At 40.9% G+C, this 22,760-nt stretch overlaps 1 protein-coding gene across 3 annotated transcripts in view; it reads left to right on the plus strand.

Annotated features, from left to right (window-relative positions):
- Positions 1 to 22,760, plus strand: part of LOC147013644 (voltage-dependent P/Q-type calcium channel subunit alpha-1A-like) — a 316,279-nt gene that overhangs the window by 82,778 nt on the left and 210,741 nt on the right. For all 3 annotated transcript variants that reach the window (XM_085855714.1, XM_085855712.1, XM_085855713.1), the window contains exons 6-10: positions 2,556 to 2,659; positions 3,636 to 3,751; positions 10,841 to 10,897; positions 13,239 to 13,331; positions 20,999 to 21,208. In XM_085855714.1, the coding sequence (XP_085711840.1) occupies positions 2,556 to 2,659; positions 3,636 to 3,751; positions 10,841 to 10,897; positions 13,239 to 13,331; positions 20,999 to 21,208 (580 nt within the window). The remainder of the gene's footprint in view (positions 1 to 2,555; positions 2,660 to 3,635; positions 3,752 to 10,840; positions 10,898 to 13,238; positions 13,332 to 20,998; positions 21,209 to 22,760) is intronic.

Below are 22,760 nucleotides of genomic sequence, written 5' to 3' on the forward strand. Positions count from 1 at the left end.
TCATAGCTTAATTTTTCGTTTAAACAAAGTTTTATGTTTTATTACTCAAAATGTTGATACTAACCCCAAATGTTATCCCTGATATAGATGCTTTTGATTTTCCTGATGCTCCATATGATAATCTTATAACTTTCCCAGCATGTGATAGAGTAGGATTAATCGTTGAATCAAAAGCTTATAAACTGTATTTACATTGTAATAAACTGTATTTAAATTTTGTGATTACATTGTAATTACTTACCCTAAAAAATATAAAAAGGAGCATAACTATTTCAAAATTACACCAAAAATGAATTACTTTCCAAGATCGATATGAGAAATTAATATAAAGTATGAGTGTGATAATACACTTTTCCTAAAAATGGAAGAGATTGATAAAATTAGGGTGATGTTCCACAGATGAATACTATACAGTATATTATTCACGAGCGTCATTTTAGGGAAAACATCAATACAAGATATTATATAAATAAAATAATGGATTATTTAGAAATCAAACCAGAAATTTAGATAAACTATAGAGTTTCAAATAAAACTTGTAAAAAAATTAGATTTACTTTCTAAATATATATATGAATGATTTTTTTAACCTGTCTGAGAGAGCAAGAAAAAATTTAACAACCATAAAAATGTACTGAATTAATTAAGATGTTTAATAGTTGGTTCAAACAGATGTGGAAAAACTTGTTTGCTCTTAAAGACGCTCCTTACTCCAAACTTTTTTGATTATGAGATGTTAATAATTTTCACAAAGTCAAGTTTTCAACATGAGTATCAACTATTCTCATAAGGTTTCAATGCGGGTCTTCAAACAGAAGACGTCATCGGTTTGTTTAAATTTCAAAACAAACTAAATTATCATAACATTGGAGATATAATACAACTATTTTGTCAGATTCAAAAATGAAAAAGAAAACCAATCCTTCATTATCTTGTAATCTCTGTGATATGGATGATATACCTTCACCCCAAGATTTGGATAAATCAAAAAAGCACCTTATAATATTTGATGATTGTAAAATAGCTACCACAGTGATTGATAGCTACTACACCAGAAGGAGACATTCTTCTCGCAATTGTATTTATCTTAATCAATTATACTTTCTTCCTCATCCTTTGCTGAGAAATAATGTGAATACTTTTATTTTATTCAAGCTAAATTCAATGAACACAAATCATTTTTGGAGAATTGTTCAAAATTATGTAGTAAAAGGGAATTTGAGGATTATATGAAACACACAACTGGAAAATATAAATATATTGTGGTCAAACAAGATGAGATACGAAATGATATTTTTCACTTAATAAACACAGAAAATGGAAGCAGATGAAAGAGCCAGTAGGTTTAAGGAAAATAAAAAATTCGTTTTAAAAGTTGCTCAACAGGAACATAAAAGAAGAAACAGACAAAAACTAACAGGTGAAGAAAAGAAGCAAGATAAATTTTTTCAACCACTTTAAAAAACTCAACAAAAGACCATTGCTTCAATTCCTGCAATATAATATACCCCAAGAAAACTTCTAATGTTAAAAGATTTCCACCAAATGACAGAGAAAGAATCAGGAAAATTAGAACATGATGATTAAGGCTTATTTCAACAAAGGCTTATTTCAGAAACTTCATACAAATTATGATGAAACTTGACCACAACCTTCATCACCCAAGTTTGTTAACAACAATAAAAAAAATATTGGGGTCTTAGGGAGTTTACAGTGGGGGGAGGGGATTCCTCCCAAAATAGGTATCATTGGTACATTTTGCTGATTCCTTCACACGTTGACTTCCTCCTCAGGTTAATTATTCTACCAGGTGAGCACCCAGGGATGTCGACCCTATTTTTGATGATTTCATAGGTAGCTTCATTATGATGTCATAATTGCATACGTCGAACACTTTATCTGATCAGAATGAAAATTTTTGCGGGTCATCAAGGGCTTAAATTGTATAGGGGGGGGGAAAAAATGATGACGCCATCGGTCACGGTGTTCAGCAGCTATATTGTTTGTAACACAAAAACCTTCAAAAATCTCCTTCCCCGAAATGGCTGAACAGATCGAGGTGAAACTTTACAGGTGTGATCGCCCATCCATGGGGAACAAAAAGTACTCCACCAATGACATCATGGTTCACATGGTTTGGCAGCGAAATTGGATTGAACGGAAATCTTTAAAATATTATTTCTCTTGAACTGCTTCATCAATCGACATGAAACATCACAATTATGATCTATTATTGATGGGGAATGTATGGTTTAAATTTCAATCTGATCGGACGCATGGTTTGGCAGCCAGAATTATTTAATATTTTGAATCTGGGGTCAGGGATTTGATTCAAACTTGGTACAAGTATGTATAATGATGTAATAATGTGGGTGGAGGCATATCTGGTGACATCGTGATGTCGAAGAGTGCCCTTCTTGTTTTTTTAAAATCCCATTTGCATTCAATGCAATAAAGGTTTGTATGTTTGAAATGGCATTTAAGGACTTCGTTGAAGAGAGTGAATTGCACTTACTTATTTGTGTTCTTTTCCGAACCCCTATCCCATCCTGCAGACCAATGATTCGTTGGGAAGCCGCTGGAACTGGTTCTACTTCGTTCCACTTATTATTTTTGGTTCATTTTTCATGCTCAACCTCGTTCTGGGTGTGCTGTCGGGGTGAGAAAATTAGGCATTGTTGGATAGAAATGTTTAGTAATGTTACTGAAATCCAACTAAGTGAGTGTGAGGTACAAGGTGTGGCAATGGAGCTACACAATTTAATAATAACACAAATATAGAAGAAAATATTGGAATTGTGGCTGCTGAGTGGCTGGTTTTTTTTGCATACTGTTTGCCCTTCATTCCTTGCCTTGTCAGTGTGTGTGTGTTCTTGACAGAGCGTTAAAGCAAAACAACTGTGCTCAATGGCTATTCACATTTGCTGATTTATCTCTGTCAACACTTCACTGTTTCTTTGGGGTTGTGTTTATATTTAACAAAAAACTCTGAAAGATGTTCATTCATTAACAAGGAGAAAATTCGAAGTGGTGATAAATCTTCATTTGCTGTTTGTTCTTTCCCTTTCTTGTTGTTTTTTTTTCCAATAGTTCCCCCAATGTCAGTTTGTTTCCATTTTACCCTTTGTCACTCTTCCATGATAGTGGGGCAACTTAGCTAAATATAGCATAACAATTGTGCATTTTGTGAGGAAAGCACCAAATTTGGCACACTAGTAGCCTATCATATTATGAACAGATTTGGATATTGGGCCATCTCAAATTCAGCCGCTGATGGCTGTAGCAGCCATTTTCCACTGCCATCAAAAATTTTGAGATGGCCCAATATCCAAATCTGTTCATAATATGATAGGCTACTAGTGTGCCAAATTTAGTGCTTTCCTCACAAAATGCACAATTGTTATGCTAAGTTGCCCCACAATGAGCTTATATCTTGTACACAAGAAGTATCTGTTCATTATTCTGGAGTAAACATCTGGGTTGAGACTTTTGTCACACAAGATTCCGACTTTAAAGGGGCAAGGTTCCTCACTAATTCTTATTACCACTTATTGTATTTTCAAATAATTTGCCTGATAATATTGATAACTTTTCTTAACCAATGAATGCATAAACAACTGCTGTTGGCTTCCCAGGGAGTTTGCGAAGGAGCGTGAGCGAGTTGAAAACAGGAGAGCCTTTCTTAAGCTCCGTCGGCAACAGCAGATTGAACGGGAACTAAATGGTTACATGGAATGGATCTTCAAAGCTGGTAAGTTCTGACCAATCGGTCGTAAGTCGACTTGGTCGTAAGTCGAACAACGTATATTTTACAGACAAAAAAATATATATTTTTTTTACATACATACATACAAAAAAAAAAAGTGGTCGTAAAGTCGAACAGTCGTAAGTCGCATAGGTCGTAAGTCGACGACTACCTGTATATATATGTGTGTGTATGTGTATATATATATATATATATATATATATATATATATATATATATATATATATATACATATATGTATGTACAGAGTCAAGGCTCATGGAAGAGCGAGAACACTGGACAGATCAGGACACAACAGAACAAAAGGAACAGCAGAAAGGGAAGGAGGAAACACCAATAGCAGAGTTTAAGGACGAAATAGAGGGAGACTTGGACAAACAATGGGTGTGGGGAGGAATGAGAAGTATGGGAGTATGCATGGGGTATCTTGGAATGGCCCTTGTGTCCAGATTCATGCAAAAAGAAGAATATTCCAAGCAGGTTACCAACCCTCGAGGTTTAGGTTTCTGATTACTTTATTCTAAATCACTCGGATATGATGGGAAAGAACTGTGCCATTGTCACACGAGTACACATAAGTTCATCACAAAAAATGGAATTGAAACCGTCAGTATGCTTTCCCCCCAAGCAGAGATGATGCAAAAATGGGTGGAGCATATACATTTGTTCAATTAAAACTTGAATCCATCACATGGGGTGGACAAGATGGTTGCAGATGCAAATTCTCAGGAAGGAAAAAAATAGAAATTTGGAAGGAGGTGGACTTGGGGTGGGGGAGGGAGTTAACAGGGGTAAAAAAGAACTTCATAATTTTGTATGGAGGATTATCTCAGATGATGCTGAACAGCTGTCTTAAAGACATGGAGGGAAGAAGGAGATTGAAGACAATGTGGAAGTTGGATCCACAGGCAGGAGAAAAGAAGAATGAATGAGTGGAGGTGAGCAGTGATCCTGGATTTTAGGAGTTTCAACAAAAGGGGGTTGATGGTGGACCACATGGGCCCTGCAGAAAACTGTGAGAGACAAATCAAGGAGAGGGCAGAGGGTGCAAGACCAGAGAGGAGGGAGTGGAAGACAGAGAGACCACCAACCTGTCTGTTATGGGAAAGTGATAGACCCATAGACTCAGTTGCATTGCAGGAGATTCCAATAATCTTGAAGGCCTCGGTTTCCATGGTGACAAGCTGAATAAGGTGTGAGGAAGGGGCACCAGTCCCAAAGGGAGAGTATTCCATCAAGCTGCAGATAAAGGCCTTGTAGGTAGATAGGAGTTGAGGTGTGCCAATGAAGGACCTTGATGATGCAGGATGCCCAGTCAGTGACTGACTTTGGAGGCCAATTTTAAAATGTGGTTTGCCCAAGAGAAATCATGGTTGAGAGTGAGACCCAATAATTTGAGTGACTGAACTTTCCCATGAGGAGTGTTAAGAAAATATGTGGGGGGGGGGGTGGAAGGATGGATATATATATATATATATATATATATATATATATATATATATATATTTGTCAGGATGGACAGACATATTCCAGGTGTTTGACCATGTTGTGATTTTGGCAAGGTTGAAGAAATGGAAGATGCTGCTGAAGAAATGGAAGATGCTGCAACCTGTCTGTCTGAAGGGTGAACAATGCCACAGCAGAGGGTGAAGTCATCAGTCAATGGATAAGGGGATTTCCAGAGAGTCAGAGAGATGGAGATTAGGAATAAAATTGGGCCAAGATCAATGCCTTGGGGCACTCCAGCCTTGACAGGGAGAGGAAATTAAAGGATTCTGTTGAGAGCCACACATTGGCTTGATGAGTAGAAGAAGGCAGTAAGCCATGAATGGTGTTGGCCTTGGATGCCATAGACAGAGAGTTTGGAGAGTTTGGCGGTGTGCCAAACTGGATCGAAAGCTCAAGGTATGTCGAGGAGAGATGGCCCTGATCTCATGTCTTACATTGAGTGCCTCAATCCATTGTTGGCAGAGTAAGTGCAACGTGTCCAAGGTGGAGAGACCTGGTCTGAAACTAAATTGATGATCTGAGATGAGGCTGTTGAAGAAAAGGAAGGATTTCCTATCAACTGTGATGATGGATTCCATGACATTGCTGATGATTGCAAATAAGCTAATAGGTCTGTCGTTATTGGGATCGATTTTTGCACCTTTTTATGTAATGCAGTGATTTTGGCTGATTTTCAAGCAGATATAATATCACTTAGGTCAAATGATAGGGTGAAAAGAGCAGAAAGAGGATGTGCAAAAGCAGTAGAGAAGATTTTATGACGCGTGAGCTAATGTCGTCTGGTCGAGTTGCAGAATCATAGTCAAGGTTGGCCAGAAACTTCTCCATATTCTTAAGTGCAAAAGACACACAGTCCAGGAGCAGTTGGGTGTGACAGAGTGAGGGGTTTGGGACACCAGATTTTTGGGACACCAGACACCAGATTTGGAAGCACTCACAGAATTGAGGTGTTCAGCATTCTCACGAGCGAAGTCGGCTGTGATGTAATTTGAAAAGGAAAGGTGAGGGATGGATGTGGAGCATACACCAGAGACATACTTGACAAGGTGCTACCAGGTTTTAGATGAGGGAGACAAGTCTGAAAGTTCATTTTTGAGGTTGGACAGATATTGTTTTCTGGCTCTCCTATCCATTTTTTCTATTTCAGGTTTGTATGAAGCATCGTTTCGAGGGAAACCTGCAAACATCAGAGAGTCATACTGTTAGTTTTGAAGATTGCATGGACAATTGAACAAAGGATCCTTATAGTGGAGTCTTACTTTGTCACAAAGTCATTTAAACAGAATCAAACACGATTGAGAAAGAAATTCGAGACCAGATTAGTCCCAGATAATTATGCAATTTTTCGATGGATAAAGAGGTTTAAGTCCTACTGGACAGTCCAAAATCTTAATTGCTCAAAGTTTGGTAGCCCGAGAACTGCAGTACCATGAGAAAACATTGAAGTGATCCATGAAGCAGTTTTTAGGAGCCCCAGGAAGTCGCTGTGTCCTCGATCGCAAGAATTGAACTTATCTTTATCAAGTACACATATAATTCTGAAACAGGAGCTGAAAATGTACCTGTATTGTATACAAGTGAAGCAACAACTAACAGACAATGATAAACCATGTTGTGTGATGATGTGTGAATAGTTTGAGGGAAAGAATGCATAGGGAGTAATGTGTGGTTTTCTCATGAGGTCCACTTTCTTTCAAGTGGTCATGTTAACTCGAAAAGCAATGTTTTGGGGTTCTAGTTCTCCTAATGAAGTTCTTGAAAGGCTGTTGCACAGCCAGAAATGCACTGCATGGGTTGCCATAAGCAAATCTGGCATCATTGGGCCTCAAAAGTTGGATTTAGCTTCCAGGAAGAGAATGCAAGTTGTTTCAGAGCAACTGACTCATCACAGGATTCAGTGTACCAAGGGCGGGAAGAAGGGTAGGATAATTGAGGACGAGATAGAATGAATCTGTGCATGTGAGAGAGAGAGAGTAGCATTCTGTGGAAGAATTCCCAGGCTGAGTTAACATCAGGGACAGTAGATATTCAACATAAAGACCAATTACTGCACCGTAGTCCCAGGAAGGAAGCCAGACATAACGACGCACACGCACACGTACACGCACACGCACACGCACACACACACTGGCTATAGAAAATGTACACCCCTTTCAAAATTTTACCTTTTGTTGCCTTATAGCCTGGAATTAAATAGCATTAAATCAGACTTTTCCCATCTCTACTTCCACATCGTAACCTCCAACTTCCAAATGAAACACGAATTCGACAAATTTCAGAAAATTAATTAAAAATACAAAGCCAGAATATCTTGGTTGGATAAGTGTGGAAAAAAAGTCCCACACGCAACAGAAAAAGGTTTCACATGGAACAGAAAAAGGTCCCATGCGGAATAGAAAAAGGTCCCACGTGAAACAGAAAAAGGTCCCACGTGAAACATAAAAAGGTCTCATGCGGAACAGAAAAAGGTCCCACGTGAAACAGAAAAAGGTCCCACGTGAAACATAAAAAGGTCTTATGCGGAACAGAAAAATATCCCATGTGTAATCGAAAAGGTTCCACGTGAAACAGAAAAAGGTCCCACGAGAAACATAAAAAGGTCCCGCGTGAAACAAAATAGGTCTCACGTGGAACAGAAAAAGATCCCATGTGTAATCGAAAAGGTTCCACGTGAAACAGAAAAAGGTCCCACGTGTAATAGAAATGGTCCCACGTGAAACATAAAAAGGTCTCATGTGAAACAAAATAGGTCTCACGTGGAACAGAAAAAGGTCCCACGTGTAATAGAAATGGTCCCACGTGAAACATAAAAAGGTCCCATGTGAAACAAAATAGGTCTCACGTGGAACATAAAAAGGTCTTATGAGGAACAGAAAAATATCCCATGTGTAATCGAAAAGGTTCCATGTGAAACAGAAAAAGGTTCCACGTGAAACAGAAAAAGGTCCCACGAGAAACATAAAAAGGTCCCGCGTGAAACAAAATAGGTCTCACGTGGAACAGAAAAAGATCCCATGTGTAATCGAAAAGGTTCCACGTGAAACAGAAAAAGGTCCCACGTCTAATAGAAAAAGTTCCACGTGGGACAGAAAAAGGTCCCACGTCTCATAAAAAGGTCCCACGTGAAACAGAAAAAGGCTCCATATGGAACAGAAAAAGGTCCTATGTGAAACATAAAAAGGTCCCACGTGAAACAAAAGAGGTCCCACGTGGAACAGAAAAAGGTCCCACATATAATAGAAAAGGTCCCACGTGAAACAAAAAAGGTCCCACATGGAACAGAAAAAGATCCCACGTCTAATAGAAAAGGTCCCACATGAAACAGAAAAAGGTCCCACGTGTAATAGAAAAGGTCCCATGTGAAACAGAAAAAGGTCCCATGGGAAACAAAAAAGCTCCCACGTGGAACAGAAAAAGGTCCCACATGAAACATAAAAAGGTCCCACGTGGAACATAAAAAGGTCCCACGTCTAATAGAAAAGGTTCCGCGTGGGACAGAAAAAGGTCCCACGTCTAATAAAAAAAGGTCCCACGTGAAACAGAAAAAGATCCCACGTGTAATAGAAAAGGTCCCACGTGTAATCGAAAAGTTCCCATCTGAAACATAAAAAGGCTCCATATGGAACAGAAAAAGATCCCACGTGTAATAGAAAAGGTTCCACGTGAAACATAAAAAGGTCCCATGTGGAAAAGAAAAAGGTTCAAATTTTTTACGCACAACATTCCATCATGTAAAACACTTGATAGGTCAAAATTTTCAAATTCATAAATTGCTGTTTCCAAGACAACTATTGTTCATTTTGATTTCGCAATTATTGTGCTTTGCACAACATATATTTTTAATCACGAATGATAGTTGTTCGTTTGAGCGGACTGTCATTGTCTATAAGGTAAACACGTACCACATGTCACGGTTCACATCATCACTTTACGTTGAATTCCCGTTTCAACCAAAACAAACTCCAAGCAATTGCTCTTTTGAGGTGACACATCGTCGAAGCAGTCAGAGATGGGTACCCTGCTTGTACTGTTTATTCTTATATGATTGTTTTTTTATTCTTCACTAATTGCTCTTCATTCTTTGACAATCTCTCTTCTCACTATTTTGTACTGTTTTTTGTTTGCTCACTAATTTTGATTCTCTAATTTTTGCTACTTTCTTCTCACAACTCTCTCTCCCCCTTTTCTCCTCACCTTCCTCACTCACCTAATTATTCAAGTAATATTTTTCTTTTTTCATTCATCATCCCTTGTTGTTTGACAATTCTTCATTTTTTTCTCTCTTCGTCCATCTCTACAATGTTGTTCACCACTCATCCCATTCATTTTGCCCACTGCCCCTCCGACAAGGTCGGAGACAGGGAACATTAAAATGAACTCCGGCCGACTGACCGATCATCTGTCCACGTACTTTTGTGTGCTTGATATTTCAAAAACTGTTGAACATTTAGCTTTCACAAATGAAGGCCTTTCTATTCCTCATGACAATGTCTCAACCCTTTTGAGATCACGTCGGTGATTGGCTGAATTGTATTGCCATGGCAGCCATCTCGGTAACTTGGCTTGTGTACATGATATTTCAAAAACCGTTGAACATTTAGCTTTCGTATTATACAGATCTATGCCTCATACCACCCAAAAGGTGAGGGATCAAGAGTATTAATCAGCTCCTTGTCTTTCACCACTCATCAAGCCTCAACTTATTCATCCCTTATACTTAGCTATGTACACTCTCCTCAAGGTGAAATATTTATTTGTTTTGGTGACTATGAATAAATTGTACAGGACTGTCTTCAGGTCAAGTCAGAAGTTTTCCTGAAAACCCTGTTCAAAATAAATCACTTATACTGGTGCGTGAATACGGAAACAAACAGAATATATACCTTGCCTGTACCTTATCCCCCACGTTGAGGTTCTACAGACATTTATCATGTCAGAGATACATTGTATCAGTGTTCTCATGGTGCAGGGTTAAATTCCTCTCCCTCGGGAAAACACATCTCACTTACTTGTGACAAAATAGCTGACTGGGTCTTCTTCTTCATTTGTACGCAGCACAAGGCTGCGGTATAGCATCATTAGTTGAGGGCACGACTGTGCTGCTGCTGCAATGCCCTCTGCTAATTCGGGCAGGAATTTGTAATTTGCTCATGGTGCCGGCGATAGCTCGTCTACTCTTCACGAACGACACTGTCGGATCTTTAACATCCATCAACGAATGATAGCAGACGGGACACTCGTTTAACGTCCATCCCGAGGACGGCACACACATTGATGAATGACCCTACCTGTGAAACACCAGGATAACCGTTTATAGCTGGATCGGGATTCGATCCCAGGTGAGGTGAAGTGGCTTTGAGACGAGTGTGTGTATCTCGAGGCCATCTGACTGGATGATAAAGTCATAATAATCCTTTATTCCTATGAATTGGCAATTACTTGTTTATTTTAGTCAACAGAGGTGTGAAGTGGAAAATAGGACATGCAAATAATTAGTAATGTGTAAACTTGTTTGATTTAATACATCAATTTTGGAAGTATTCCACTGTTGTGTTTCAATTACAGAAGAGGTAATGCTGGCAGAGGAAGATCGAAATGCTGAAGACAGGTCAGCTTTCAATGGTAAAGTCTCTTTTGACTTCAGACTTGCTTGCAGAGCTTTACACCATTTCACATTACCTGACTGTTTCATCATACCATCCACTAAGAGTGCTAGCGGAAGGTGATGTGTGAAAGGGTCCTCCATATGAGTGCACTTACGTCTGACATAAATGTTGATCTCATGACACACTGCCTTTACTATAAAAGAAGCCGTGTGTGTGTGTGTGTGTGTGTGTGTGTGTGTGTGTGTGTGTGTGTGTGTGTGTGTGTGTGTGTGTGTGTGTGTGTGTGTCCGTCCGTCCGTCCGTGTGTCAGTGCATGCGTCCTTGCATGCAAGTTCCACACATTGGTTGGACAGTTTACCTGACTCAACTCATAATTTATATACTCCGTATAGGTGTGAGCTTTCATCGGCCTCTTTTGTAAGGCTTGTGCTTTCTGACTCTGTCACGACTTTATCTGAAGTCAAATTCAATCTCTAATTTCATTTTTCATTGTGGCTAAGATGGTTTAAGACACAGGTGCAAAAAAAAGTGTGAAGAAAATCTTTCGGATATTGATGTTTTAAATGGCAAAACGCATTTTAATAGCCATTTTTGGTCGGGCGTGATGTGGGGAGGAGGAGAGGAGAGAGTGGGGACATTAGAGAATGGGGGAGAGGAAAGAGGGGGGAGAGGAGAGAATGGGGGAGAGGAGAGAGTGGGGACAGGAGAGAATGGGGGAGAGGAGAGAGTGGGGGAAAGGAGAGATGGGGGAGAAGGAGACAGCGTGAGGGGAGGAGGACAGAGTGAAGGGATTGAGAGGAGATGGAAGGGGGACAGAGTGAGGGAAGAGAGGGAGGGGGAGGGAAGAGGGAGAGGAGAGAGTGGGAGTGCAGGTCGAGAAAAGGTAGAGGAGGGGAGAGAGAGGGAGGGAGAGTGGGGGGGGTGAGGTGGGGGTGGGGAGGGGAGGAGAGTTGTGGGCCTGAAGTCACATTTTACATTACGTGGAATTTCCACGGGTCCCTGCTCATCTCATTTGCCATGGGATATAATCTACTCTTTCTTCATCCATTCTTTGCTAGAATCTGCTACATATAAAATAAATTACAGATCTACACTTTAAACAGCAGAGAAATACTTTGTAACATACACATGTAGTAAACATTCATGCTGTCTTCATCGTGTCAGACTACACATAGCTCACTCTGTGTGTACTACAGTAATGTGTTCAGAACTGATTTCTGCTTTGATATATTGGCCACGCAACAGAAGAAGATTAAAAGTCTGTTTTGCTTCAATACAGGGCTAAAGAAGACTTAATATTGATATTAATTACCATTAAAACCTCCAATGAGGTAAAATGTGTATGCTTGGTGTTGGCTTAATGGTTAGGGTGGTGGGCTTGAGATCCTAGGGTCCTGAGTTCAAATCCTGGTTGGCCATTGATTTAATACCAGGTGGGGTTGACTCAACCCGTCATCCTTCCAAGGTTGACAAAATGAGTCCCAGCTTGCTGGGATGATTGAGCCATTCGAGTATCTTGTGTTGGAGTGAAGACCCGTCCAGGATTGTGCCCAATAGTTTGATGATACTACTTTGGTAGCACCGATGCTCTGTACAGAGTGTGGTCCATCCTGATGGATGGATGGTAAAATGTGTTTGTTGCATGTTACATTTGCACATTTACAACAAAGTGATGTACATGTAGTTTGTAAAATAGTGAAGATTCACAGGTACACTTCATCATGCCAAACTTTAAAAAAGACCACTTCCTGTGTGTACTTCACTGCTGCATTCAGATGTCTGAGACTGTGCTATAAATCTCCAAAAGCCATCATTGATACGTTTTCTATATGAAATGTTCTGTGTTTATTTATCGACCACATATCAAAAGTCAGATTGACAGTGTATCTTTCTGGCCTCAAAATAGCACTTACGTAATAAATGCAACAACTCCAATAAAGTTGGATGTGAGTGTTTCATCAATTGTCGTTACAGTATATATTGCATACATGTACAATCATCAATATTTGTTGCTCTGATCAATATGTAATGCACATTATTCAATACATGTGCCTCATTCTATGATGAATATCAAGGGAAAAGGAATAAGTGGTTGTGCTAGTGGTTGTGGAATTAAAATATATTCAATTCACATGTCAGAATTACACGTGTAAGCTTACTCACAGCCAAAATGTAACTGGCCACAGGTGTGTGTGTGTGTGTGTGTGTGTATGTGTGTCACTATAGTGGGGTGATGCAAACACCTTACAGGTAATGTGCGAGTATTTTTAAATGGTCGTGAGTGTTGGTGGAGGTCTTTTGACCTACAGACCTGGCCCAAATTCCCCAGGGTAAGAGCTTTCTTTTGTCCTTGGCAGTGCTCCGGAGAGCCACACTGAAAAAAAGCCGCACAGATCTCATTCAGGCTGAGGAGGGGTTCGTGGACAAGTTCACAGACATCAACTCAGCAGGTTTGAAACATCATTTATGCGTCATCATGCAGAGGACAAGCTTTACGAGATGATGTGCATGTGCCCAGGCTGGAATGTGGGAGAATAAAATGGAAGAAAAGGAAGGCTTCAAGCTAGCTGACTCAAAGCCCTTCTCTCGGGGTAGTTCATTTACTTGCTCAACATACAACGTTTACCCCTTACACACCACTCACTGATTACCGAGGTATAGTTACACCGGGGAAATTTTTTTCTTACCCCGTGGTTTATTTTACCACTCCATCCCTTTCACTCCAGTTTCATTAACCAGTGGTGTGCTTAACCTAGGATAAGTGTCGCCAGGGTATTTCAATGCCTTTTCAGACGATACGGTTGTGATTATCGTCCCGCGAATCGAGTTGGACCCACAATCGCCAGGAAGATCTTGCTATTTCTTGTTGCTCAATCAACTTGAGCTCATACAGGCTCCTCTGCCCAAGCATCTAAAAGTACTCGCACCTCCTCGTCACTCCAGTTTGTTCTTTTTGTTGTTTTTGGTGGCATTTTTGACACAAGAAATTAAACTGAAATAACAAATCCACAACGGAAGAATGCTTTGTGAATGCCAATGTAACATGGATGGGGATATTGGGTGGGATATTAAGGGATCTATGGAAGACACTTGAATGAGATATATCATTGAGGGGGTGGGGGTCGAGGAGTTCTCCATGTATATGCCCTTCAAATTAATTTACTGGATGATAACGTCATTTTCATCCCCATCAGGGAAAATCGAGTTAAACAAGTCAGAAAAACTTCTTATTCTTTTTTGTGAATGAAAAAACGTGGGGATGGAATCCCAAAAAAAAAGAAACAAATGAAATTGCTCGTTGAGCAAGGAATTGCTGGAATAACTTTGTCATATCTCCATGATCTCTGAAAAAAACAAAAACCTGGAAATCAATTTGGTTCTTATAAGTCGATAGTGCTACTGTTTTATGAGTTATAGCACTTAGTTTGGTCATGATCATAACTTGGAAGTCAATCGGACTTGAAATGGCATTTTTATCACAATTTAAAAGTTTTGACCCGACCCCCCTGACATTCGACCCCCGACCTCTAAGAAGGGTGTTGGTGTGACACCCCAATGAGACATATGTTTGGATGCAGAATTGGAAGATGCATATTTTGGATTTGGTTTGAAGTCGATACGACCATTTTAGTGGACGTTATTGCGAAAATAAGAATTTCGGTTGTTTGTTGACCTTGACCTTTGACCTAGATTTACCAAAAACGACAAGTGCCTAAGTTGGACCATGGCCGACGTCTGTACCCAGTTTGGTCATGATCGCTGAAACAGGGTAAACACACAAACAAACAAACAGACAGACAGACAGACAGACAGACAGACACACACACAGAATGACACACAACCGACCAACATAATTGCCGAAATCCGAAGGATAGGAAGGAATGACAAGGAAGGAATGACAAGGTAGGAATGACACCACAATACAACACCACAATCCTTTTATGGATTGCCATCACATCTTTTGACATTTTCCCGTTTCAATCCCACAGCAAATATAATACACAATTACACCAACCTACACTACCAATCTGCAACTACCTCTAACATATACATTTTCATGCAATTGTTACTATTGCGATCTATGACCAAAATGCCAACATACAATTATACTAGTCAATTAAAACATCATCACATTAGCAACTAGAAAGAGCAATCAGAGATTGCAGACGCTCGACAGAATTTGTTTTGTGTGATGTTTGTGTAGTTTTGTGTGGTGTATTTTGTGTGGTGTATTTTGTGTGGTGTTTGTGTACTCGTGTGTTACGTAATTAACAAGAGCCTGGTGTTGGCGCAGTGGTTAGGGCAGCGGCTTGGGATCCAAAAGGTCCTGAGTTCAATCCCCGTTGGGCCACTGAATTAATACACCGGGGGGTTGACTCAGCCTGTCATCCTTCTGAGGTCGGCGAAATGAGTACCAGTATACTGGGCCGGTGTATACCCCGGTTAAAATTGGTGTACCATATCCCTGTGTCGTAAGAGGCGACCAGGGTTGCGTCAGGAAGGGCATCCGGCGTAAAACATGTGCCAAATCACGATGCGGATCATACGGCTGGTCCGCTGTGGCGACCCCGAATGGGAGCAGCCGAAAGAAGAAGAAGAAGAAGAAGTGTTACGTAATTAACAAGAGATATAAATAACTAGAACTGCCACCTTATAACTGCCGGCAGTGATGACCGGGTACCAAGACGTCCCGTTTTGATGCAACCCCATTTTGATCGGACACCTGACCCAGACCCATGACGTTTATTATTCACTTGAATTTAGAATGGAATTAAAATATATTCAACACAAATCAAATGGAAGACCAAATACAGGAGGTACAGTCCTGTATTTGGAGTAATCAGAAGGAACCCAAGCAAGCAGAGAGCAAAGATGAAGTCATCAGGAGGAACCTGGATAGGATTCATATTTCAGCTGCTTCTCCTCTACCCTCAAACCCATCCAGGCACAGCCAAGTGAGCCTTATTCAAAAAAATATATAAATAAAAGAAAACTAGATCCGCCACTTGATAACTGCTAGCAGTGATGACCGGATACCAAGACGTCTGGCTTTGATGCAACCCCGCTTTCATACAACATTGTATTGACGAGTTACGGATTGAGTAACACGAAGTGTTCAATCTATTCATTACATATGCGGTTAGCCCTTTTTCCTGGAGACTTCATCGGTATCAGTTGAATTGGTGTTTAAATAACCTGAACACAAAGTAATAAATGTGGATACCGTGGGTGCAGATGTTAAAGTGGGATTCCCCCTGAGTCTAATGAGGCCCCACAGGTTTCTCTTTGACGTGGGAGTCACAAGTTATGGACCAAGGAACAGGCCACATTCCGTCCATTTATTATGTACACAGTTGACCATTTTTCCTGTGGCCATCATCGGTATCAATTGAATTGCTACTCTTGTACCCTCAAACACATGCAGGCGCAGCCAAGTGAGCCTTGTGCAAAAAAAGAAAAAAATTCTAAAAGTTCTGAGATTCAAATAATTAAATAATTATGGCTGCCGAACCATGTGGCCAATCAGATTGAAATTTAAAAACTTGCATCAAACATGTAAGCTAGATCATAATTGTGAAGTTTCACATTGATTGATGCAGCAGTTCCAGAGTAAACATCATTTAATATTTTTCCTTCAATCCAATATGGCTGCCAAACCTTGTGACCCATGTCAAAAACTTTTTCTTCAGCATGGATAGGTGGTCACACTTGTAAATCTACACCTCAATCTGGGCCGTTTCAGAGAAGAAGATTTTTCTGACCAAAAGACACCAAGTCCGACCAGCGACAGCCAAGGATTCTCAAAAGAGACCTGGTACCGAAGGAGTTAAGTCTCCGTCTCATATCCATGGTCCAAGAAGGAGTCCAAGTCTTGCATCCATAAAGCAAGGCTGGAAGCATCAAGAACCTGAACACTCGGACTTTCCTCCTCCTGCACAGGTACTGACATCGCCACATCCAGTGAGTCCATGATTCTCCAGGCTTGACCCAAACATCTATTGACCTCTGGCTCATAAACAGCAGAGACATGAATATCACTGCCAAGGAAAGTGAATCTCTCCGCAACCTCAACATCCACACCACAAACAGGTACAGACAAGATAGCAGCATCCAAGATGTCATTGAAAGCCTGGATCTTAGTTTTTACCCAGCAGACCCATAATCCCAGCGGCTCCGACTCCTCATTCAGCACCTCGAGGGCCCCCTAAAGGATATCCAGAGTGTCCGCAAAGATGACTGCATCGTCTGCGAAATCAAAGTCAGAGATCTTGACATTCCCAAATGATGCACCACAGCTTGATCTCTCTGTCATCCTCTCCAGAATCCAATCCATACAAGCGCTGAGAAGTGTGGGGGCCAGTACACACCCCTGACGAACTCCAGTAACAACTGGAAATAAGTCGGAGATGGAATCACCACATCTCACAGCACTCTCAGTACCAGAATACAGCTCAGATATCAGATTGATCAGTTTTGGTGGCACCCCATGAAGACTAAGAAGCCTCCAGAGCGCATCATGATTCATTGAATCGAACGCTTTGCAGAGATCAACATAGGCTGCAAGCAGCCCCTGCCGAAACTCGTCTGCATTCGGTGAGGACCCGAAGAACAAGGATACTGTCAATCGCTGACCTCTTTGGTAAAAAGCTATGTGGGATGGTGGTGCTCAAGCAGATGGTGGTGAACCCTACCAAAAATTATCCAAGCAAAGACCTTGCCCGGCACTGAGAGCAGCGACACCCCTTGTTAGTTGTTGCAGTCCTGGTGATCACCCATCCCTTTCCAGAGAGCGACAACAAGGCCCCTCTTCCAGTCAGTTGGGATGATGCCTGTGTTCCAGACAGAGCACAGAACTGCGGACTACAACATCATTCTAGCATTTCCACCCACCTTGAGAAGTTCATCATGGATGCTACAGATCCCAGGAGCTTAACTCCATTTCAAACGGTTCACCGCACCCTGTGTTTCTACAAATGAAGGTGGATCACAGTTGATTGGAAGATCAGGAATAAGGATAGTAACACCCCTGACATCCAACTCAACAGCTGATGAGTCAGCCTGGTACAGCCACTCAAAGTAATCGGCCCAGCGGGCCTTCACTTCAGACTCCTCTGTCAAGAGCCCGCTGTACCTGCAGTACACTGAGGGACAGGCTCAGAGGAGCGCAATGCATGAATTCCCCTCTAAGCAGGACCAGAATCACTTGACTGAAGGTGATGCTCTACCCTCTCACAGATTGCTCGCACATAGGCCTCCTTGTCCACCCTTAGCGCACGTACAGTTTTATGCCTCAGCTCCCTGAACACCTCAGCTCTGCCATTAAGTCTGGCACTGTGATTCTCAACAATGGTATCCAGTTTTCCTTGACAGAGTTCTTCTTAACCTTCTGTCCGGTGAGTTCCAAGACATCCACAGACATTTGCAACACCATTGATACTGAAGAATATATGTCTGATAGTAAAATGGGTAAAATTAGTGAATTTGTGAAATTGAAATTGGGGAGAGGGTTAGTTTTTTTTTGTGCAGCAGAAAAGTAGTGGGGGAATGTTTGGTTTTGGGATGGGTGAGATCTGGGAGATTGAGCACATGGTACTTCCATGGTGGTAGTATGAATAATGGAATCCGAGATTGAACCATTGGACCTTGTGCGCACTGGGTTGAAAGCTTGGTGGGGAAATGTCCCAGAAACAACATTTCCCCACTACACAGGACCCCTGCAATATATAGCTTTTATTCCGCCGGATTATACCACACTGGGGTAAATCGATAGCTGACAAGAGCTGTTGGATAAAACATGGACAAAGAAAATGAAAGCCGTCATTTTATGGGTCAAACACATGACATTGTATCGTTTTATTTAATTTTGAAGCTGTTTATGCCACTGCTTTGAAGTAGGTAGCATATTACTGCCTATTCCAGGTTGTCTCAACCTATCGAGTTAATTGCACCACGCGTACAAGTACTATGTGGGTTGTTCGTGTAAACGTTTTTCACTCTCAAAACAAATATTCAGAGCCACAAGCATGACATATTCCGATTGGATCAAGAAACTCACCCACTCCTGGGAAATGTGTGACACTGGCTGGAAACTACAGAGGAAAGGACAAAGAAGTGGCATCAATGCTGTGTTTTGCTGGTTCAGGACCATTCCTTCATAGTTGGAGGAGAAACTTTTCAACCCACCCCACCCCTCCTTGTGGACCAGGCCAGATAGATTACCCCCTTCTTGTGGGCCTTGAACGAACCAGTTGTGTTTTATTGGCAATTTAATTTTTATTATCCTTAGAATAGCTGAGATTTCTGAACTTGCAATTTAAACGTTTAATTTGCCACCTTGAGAAAGATTTGAACACTCAACTCCTGACATGTCATTATCCATAGAATTAATTGTACAACTTTACTTACCATTGCATTCTTATTAAACAGAGCCAACAGACATTTCTGTGTTGCATCGCAATAATAAAACAAGCATTCATAGACTGGTACTTATGAAATCGTCAACTTGACCTCTGACCTTGTCTAATAAAAGCTGTCTCTCGAGAAGGTAGCGACGCAAACCAGAAGTTTCTACGATGATTCTGTACCAAACCTCTCATAAAACGTCTGATTTTTACCAGAATTTCGACAACCGAGTGTTAAGCATACTTAACCATTACCAAAATTGAAGACAGGATTGAAATTTACTTTAAAACTAGCGCATAATGCTGTGTGTTACAATCTCCCTCATGAGAATAATCTTCAGTGAAGCCTCAGACACGACAGCCGACATAAATCTCATAAAACATCCGATTTTTACCAGAATTTCGATAACCGAGTGTTCAGCATACTTAACCGTTACCAAAAGTGAAAACAGAATTGCGATCTGAGTTAAAACGAACTCGTAACGTCGACCGAAGCAAAAATCTCCATTTCTCCACGCAATTATTTAATATTATTTTATCAGTCACAAAACCGTAATATTCGGCCATCCACCAACAATCTTTACATAATCCGACGGCTCAGCGAGTCAGGCATGCGACGATAACCTTTTTTGGGATAAAAAAAATGACTTTTAAACACCATTTTTATCGAAAACACCGTCAGCGCGCACACGCAAAAACTTTACGTGACTCAACGCCGCGTCTGCTCGAGCGCGCTGCACCACGTGACGAGCCGTGACGCGGCGAGTGAAATATTTTTTATACAATCTTAAAACGTCTCCAAAACATCCGATTTTTACCAGAATTTTGATAACCGAGTGTTAAGCGTTCTAAGCGATCGCAAAAACCGAAGACAAAATTAAAATCGAAGTTAGAACGAACTCGTAACGTCGACTGAAGCAAAAATACTCCATTTCTCCACATTAATTTACGGAATTATGTTTGACCTCACTGTGACCTTGACCTTTGACTGATTTTGACCAAAATCTAATCAGCGCTAGCCACCACCCTCCTGAATCACTTGGTGTAATTTGACATTGGTAGCTTCTTCTGTTCTCGAGTTATCATTTTTTGGATGTTTGACCTCACTGTGACCTTGACCTTTGACCGATTTTGACCAAAATCTAATCAGCGCTAGCCATCACCCTCCTGAATAACGTGGTGTAATTTGACATTGGTAGCTTCTTCCGTTATCGAGTTATCGTGCCTACAAAGAAACAAACACACAAACAGAGGACGGAAGTCATCAATATACTTAGATTTCGTAAGTAATAAAGTTCAGAAGAAAAACATCTTTAAATTGAGGAATGGAAGGTTTATAGAAATTATGCTTGCAAGTCAATAACACTTTGGTATTTCTTCTTTGACAAAGACAGCCAAGTGTGCAGTTGATCATTCTTTTGATGCATGCCATGCCTCCTAGTGAGATTAACAGACAATATTTGAATGCCAGCTCCCTCAATGCGGCCGTATTTTATTGGATTTGAGGACGCATCTACTGTTGATTTCAATACAGCAATGCAGAAGGCTGTGCGTGGGTTTGCACCAATAATGTTGTGACAGGGTATGAGCCTGCATGGTTACTTGTTTCGATTCTGAATTGCCATGCAAATGATCAGGTCGTTGATAATTATGGAATTATGGAACTGCTTGTGACTCGGTGCTTGCTACATCTCCCCCTTTGTTGCTGTTTCTAGGGTCTCCATTTGCCCGGGCAAGCATTGTGAGTGTGAAGCAGGAAACCTCTTCCTATTTCCAGAGGAAACAAAAGCGCATGCGGTTCTTTGTGAGACGGATGGTGAAGTCGCAGACATTCTACTGGACTGTCCTCTGCCTTGTTGGCCTCAACACCCTCTGTGTCGCCATTGTACATCATGATCAACCACAAGGACTCACAGATTTCTTGGGTATGCCCAGCTGGACAATTATAATGGTAGACTGCAATTATCACTTCCCTATAATCAAATATACAGGGTCTACCAAAAGTCATGACTGTATTTAAAACAGCAATGCAGGAAATAAGAAGTACATTGTGCTGAATATATAAGAATGAAATGAAAGAACACACTTTGGAGATTGTTCACATTTTATTTCGTGAAAATAACATCCAGTACGTGACCGCCACAGGCATCCACACAAAATCGTGCTTGCTGCACAGCACACTTCATCACTGATGCCGGTGTTTCCAACTGGATGTTAAGGATTTCTCAACAAATATTGTCCGTAAATTCTTGTAAGGTCTTGGGTTTTGTCTGGTTTTCATAATCACATCCTTTTTCATAATCGGACACAATGAAGTCTCGGAAACTTGTGGTTCATGGGATCGCCGTTTACAAAATTTCTTTGGGGAGCGCACGACGTCTTCCTGGACAGCCACAATGTTTGCTGCAGTTCTCATTGACCTCGGATGACCTGATCTTTTTGCATCTGCCATTGAAGCAGTCTGACGAAATGCTGTCACCCAACTCCTTATGGCTTTGTCTGTTGGTGCTATTCTCACACCACGTGCTCTTCGGAATTCACGCTGTGCACACACTATACTACAACCATTACAGCTCCCCAGTTAGTGACCTCTGCTGAAATGTTCCATGATAAATTCAACCCTTGAGATTAATCTGCAACAGAAAAATGAGAAATCACTCATGGAACGACACTTGACAAAACGGAATGGCACTCAGAAGAGCACATCCCTCTGCCAGGCTGAACAGTTTACATTTTGTATCCCACTGATAGGCCGGATCTTAATCTGGACCTGAACCAAAATCGAATCGGCTTGTTCTTGTCATCGAACCAACTCATCCACCTAGTTTTGTCACAAGTCGTCCACAACTTTTTGTGATATCATGCTATACATAGTTTTTGGTCCCATCTCTCAATGGTGAAGAATCACGAAAAAAAATTCTCGTATCTGGATTAGAATCGCCACCAAAATTGAATGAATTAGTGCTTTTCACACACCCAACCGGTCCACAAAGTTTCTGCCGAATCAATCCATAATGTTTTGAGATATTGTTCTATGTATCGTTTTTGGCCCTATCTCTCAATGGTGAAGAATCATTTGAAAAATTCTCAGATCCGGATCCGGATTCAGATCTTTACCAAAGTTAAGTGTTGCTGTCCTTGGCCAGTCAACTACATACACAAAAAATTCAGAACGATTGCTTGAAAACTGTGGCCAGAAATCGTGTGACAACCCGACAGACAGACAGACAGACAAACAGACAAACGCAACAGACCAACATACTTGGCAAAACAATTTTTCCGCCAAGTAACAAATCGTTAGTACGTTGCCTTCAGCACAATTTACAATGAAAATACAGTCATGACTTTTGGCGGACCCTGTATATACTAGCTGGGATATCAGGCACTGCCTGGGGAAAAAGTTCTCCTTGAAATTATTTATAACATGGTATTTATAAGAAGGTGGTGGTTTCAGGACTAGTTGGACATTGAAAAGCG

This window comes from Eptatretus burgeri, chromosome 14 (genome assembly GCF_056783735.1).
Source record: "Eptatretus burgeri isolate ZD-2024b chromosome 14, Ebu_testis_v1, whole genome shotgun sequence".
NCBI lineage: Eukaryota > Metazoa > Chordata > Myxini > Myxiniformes > Myxinidae > Eptatretus > Eptatretus burgeri.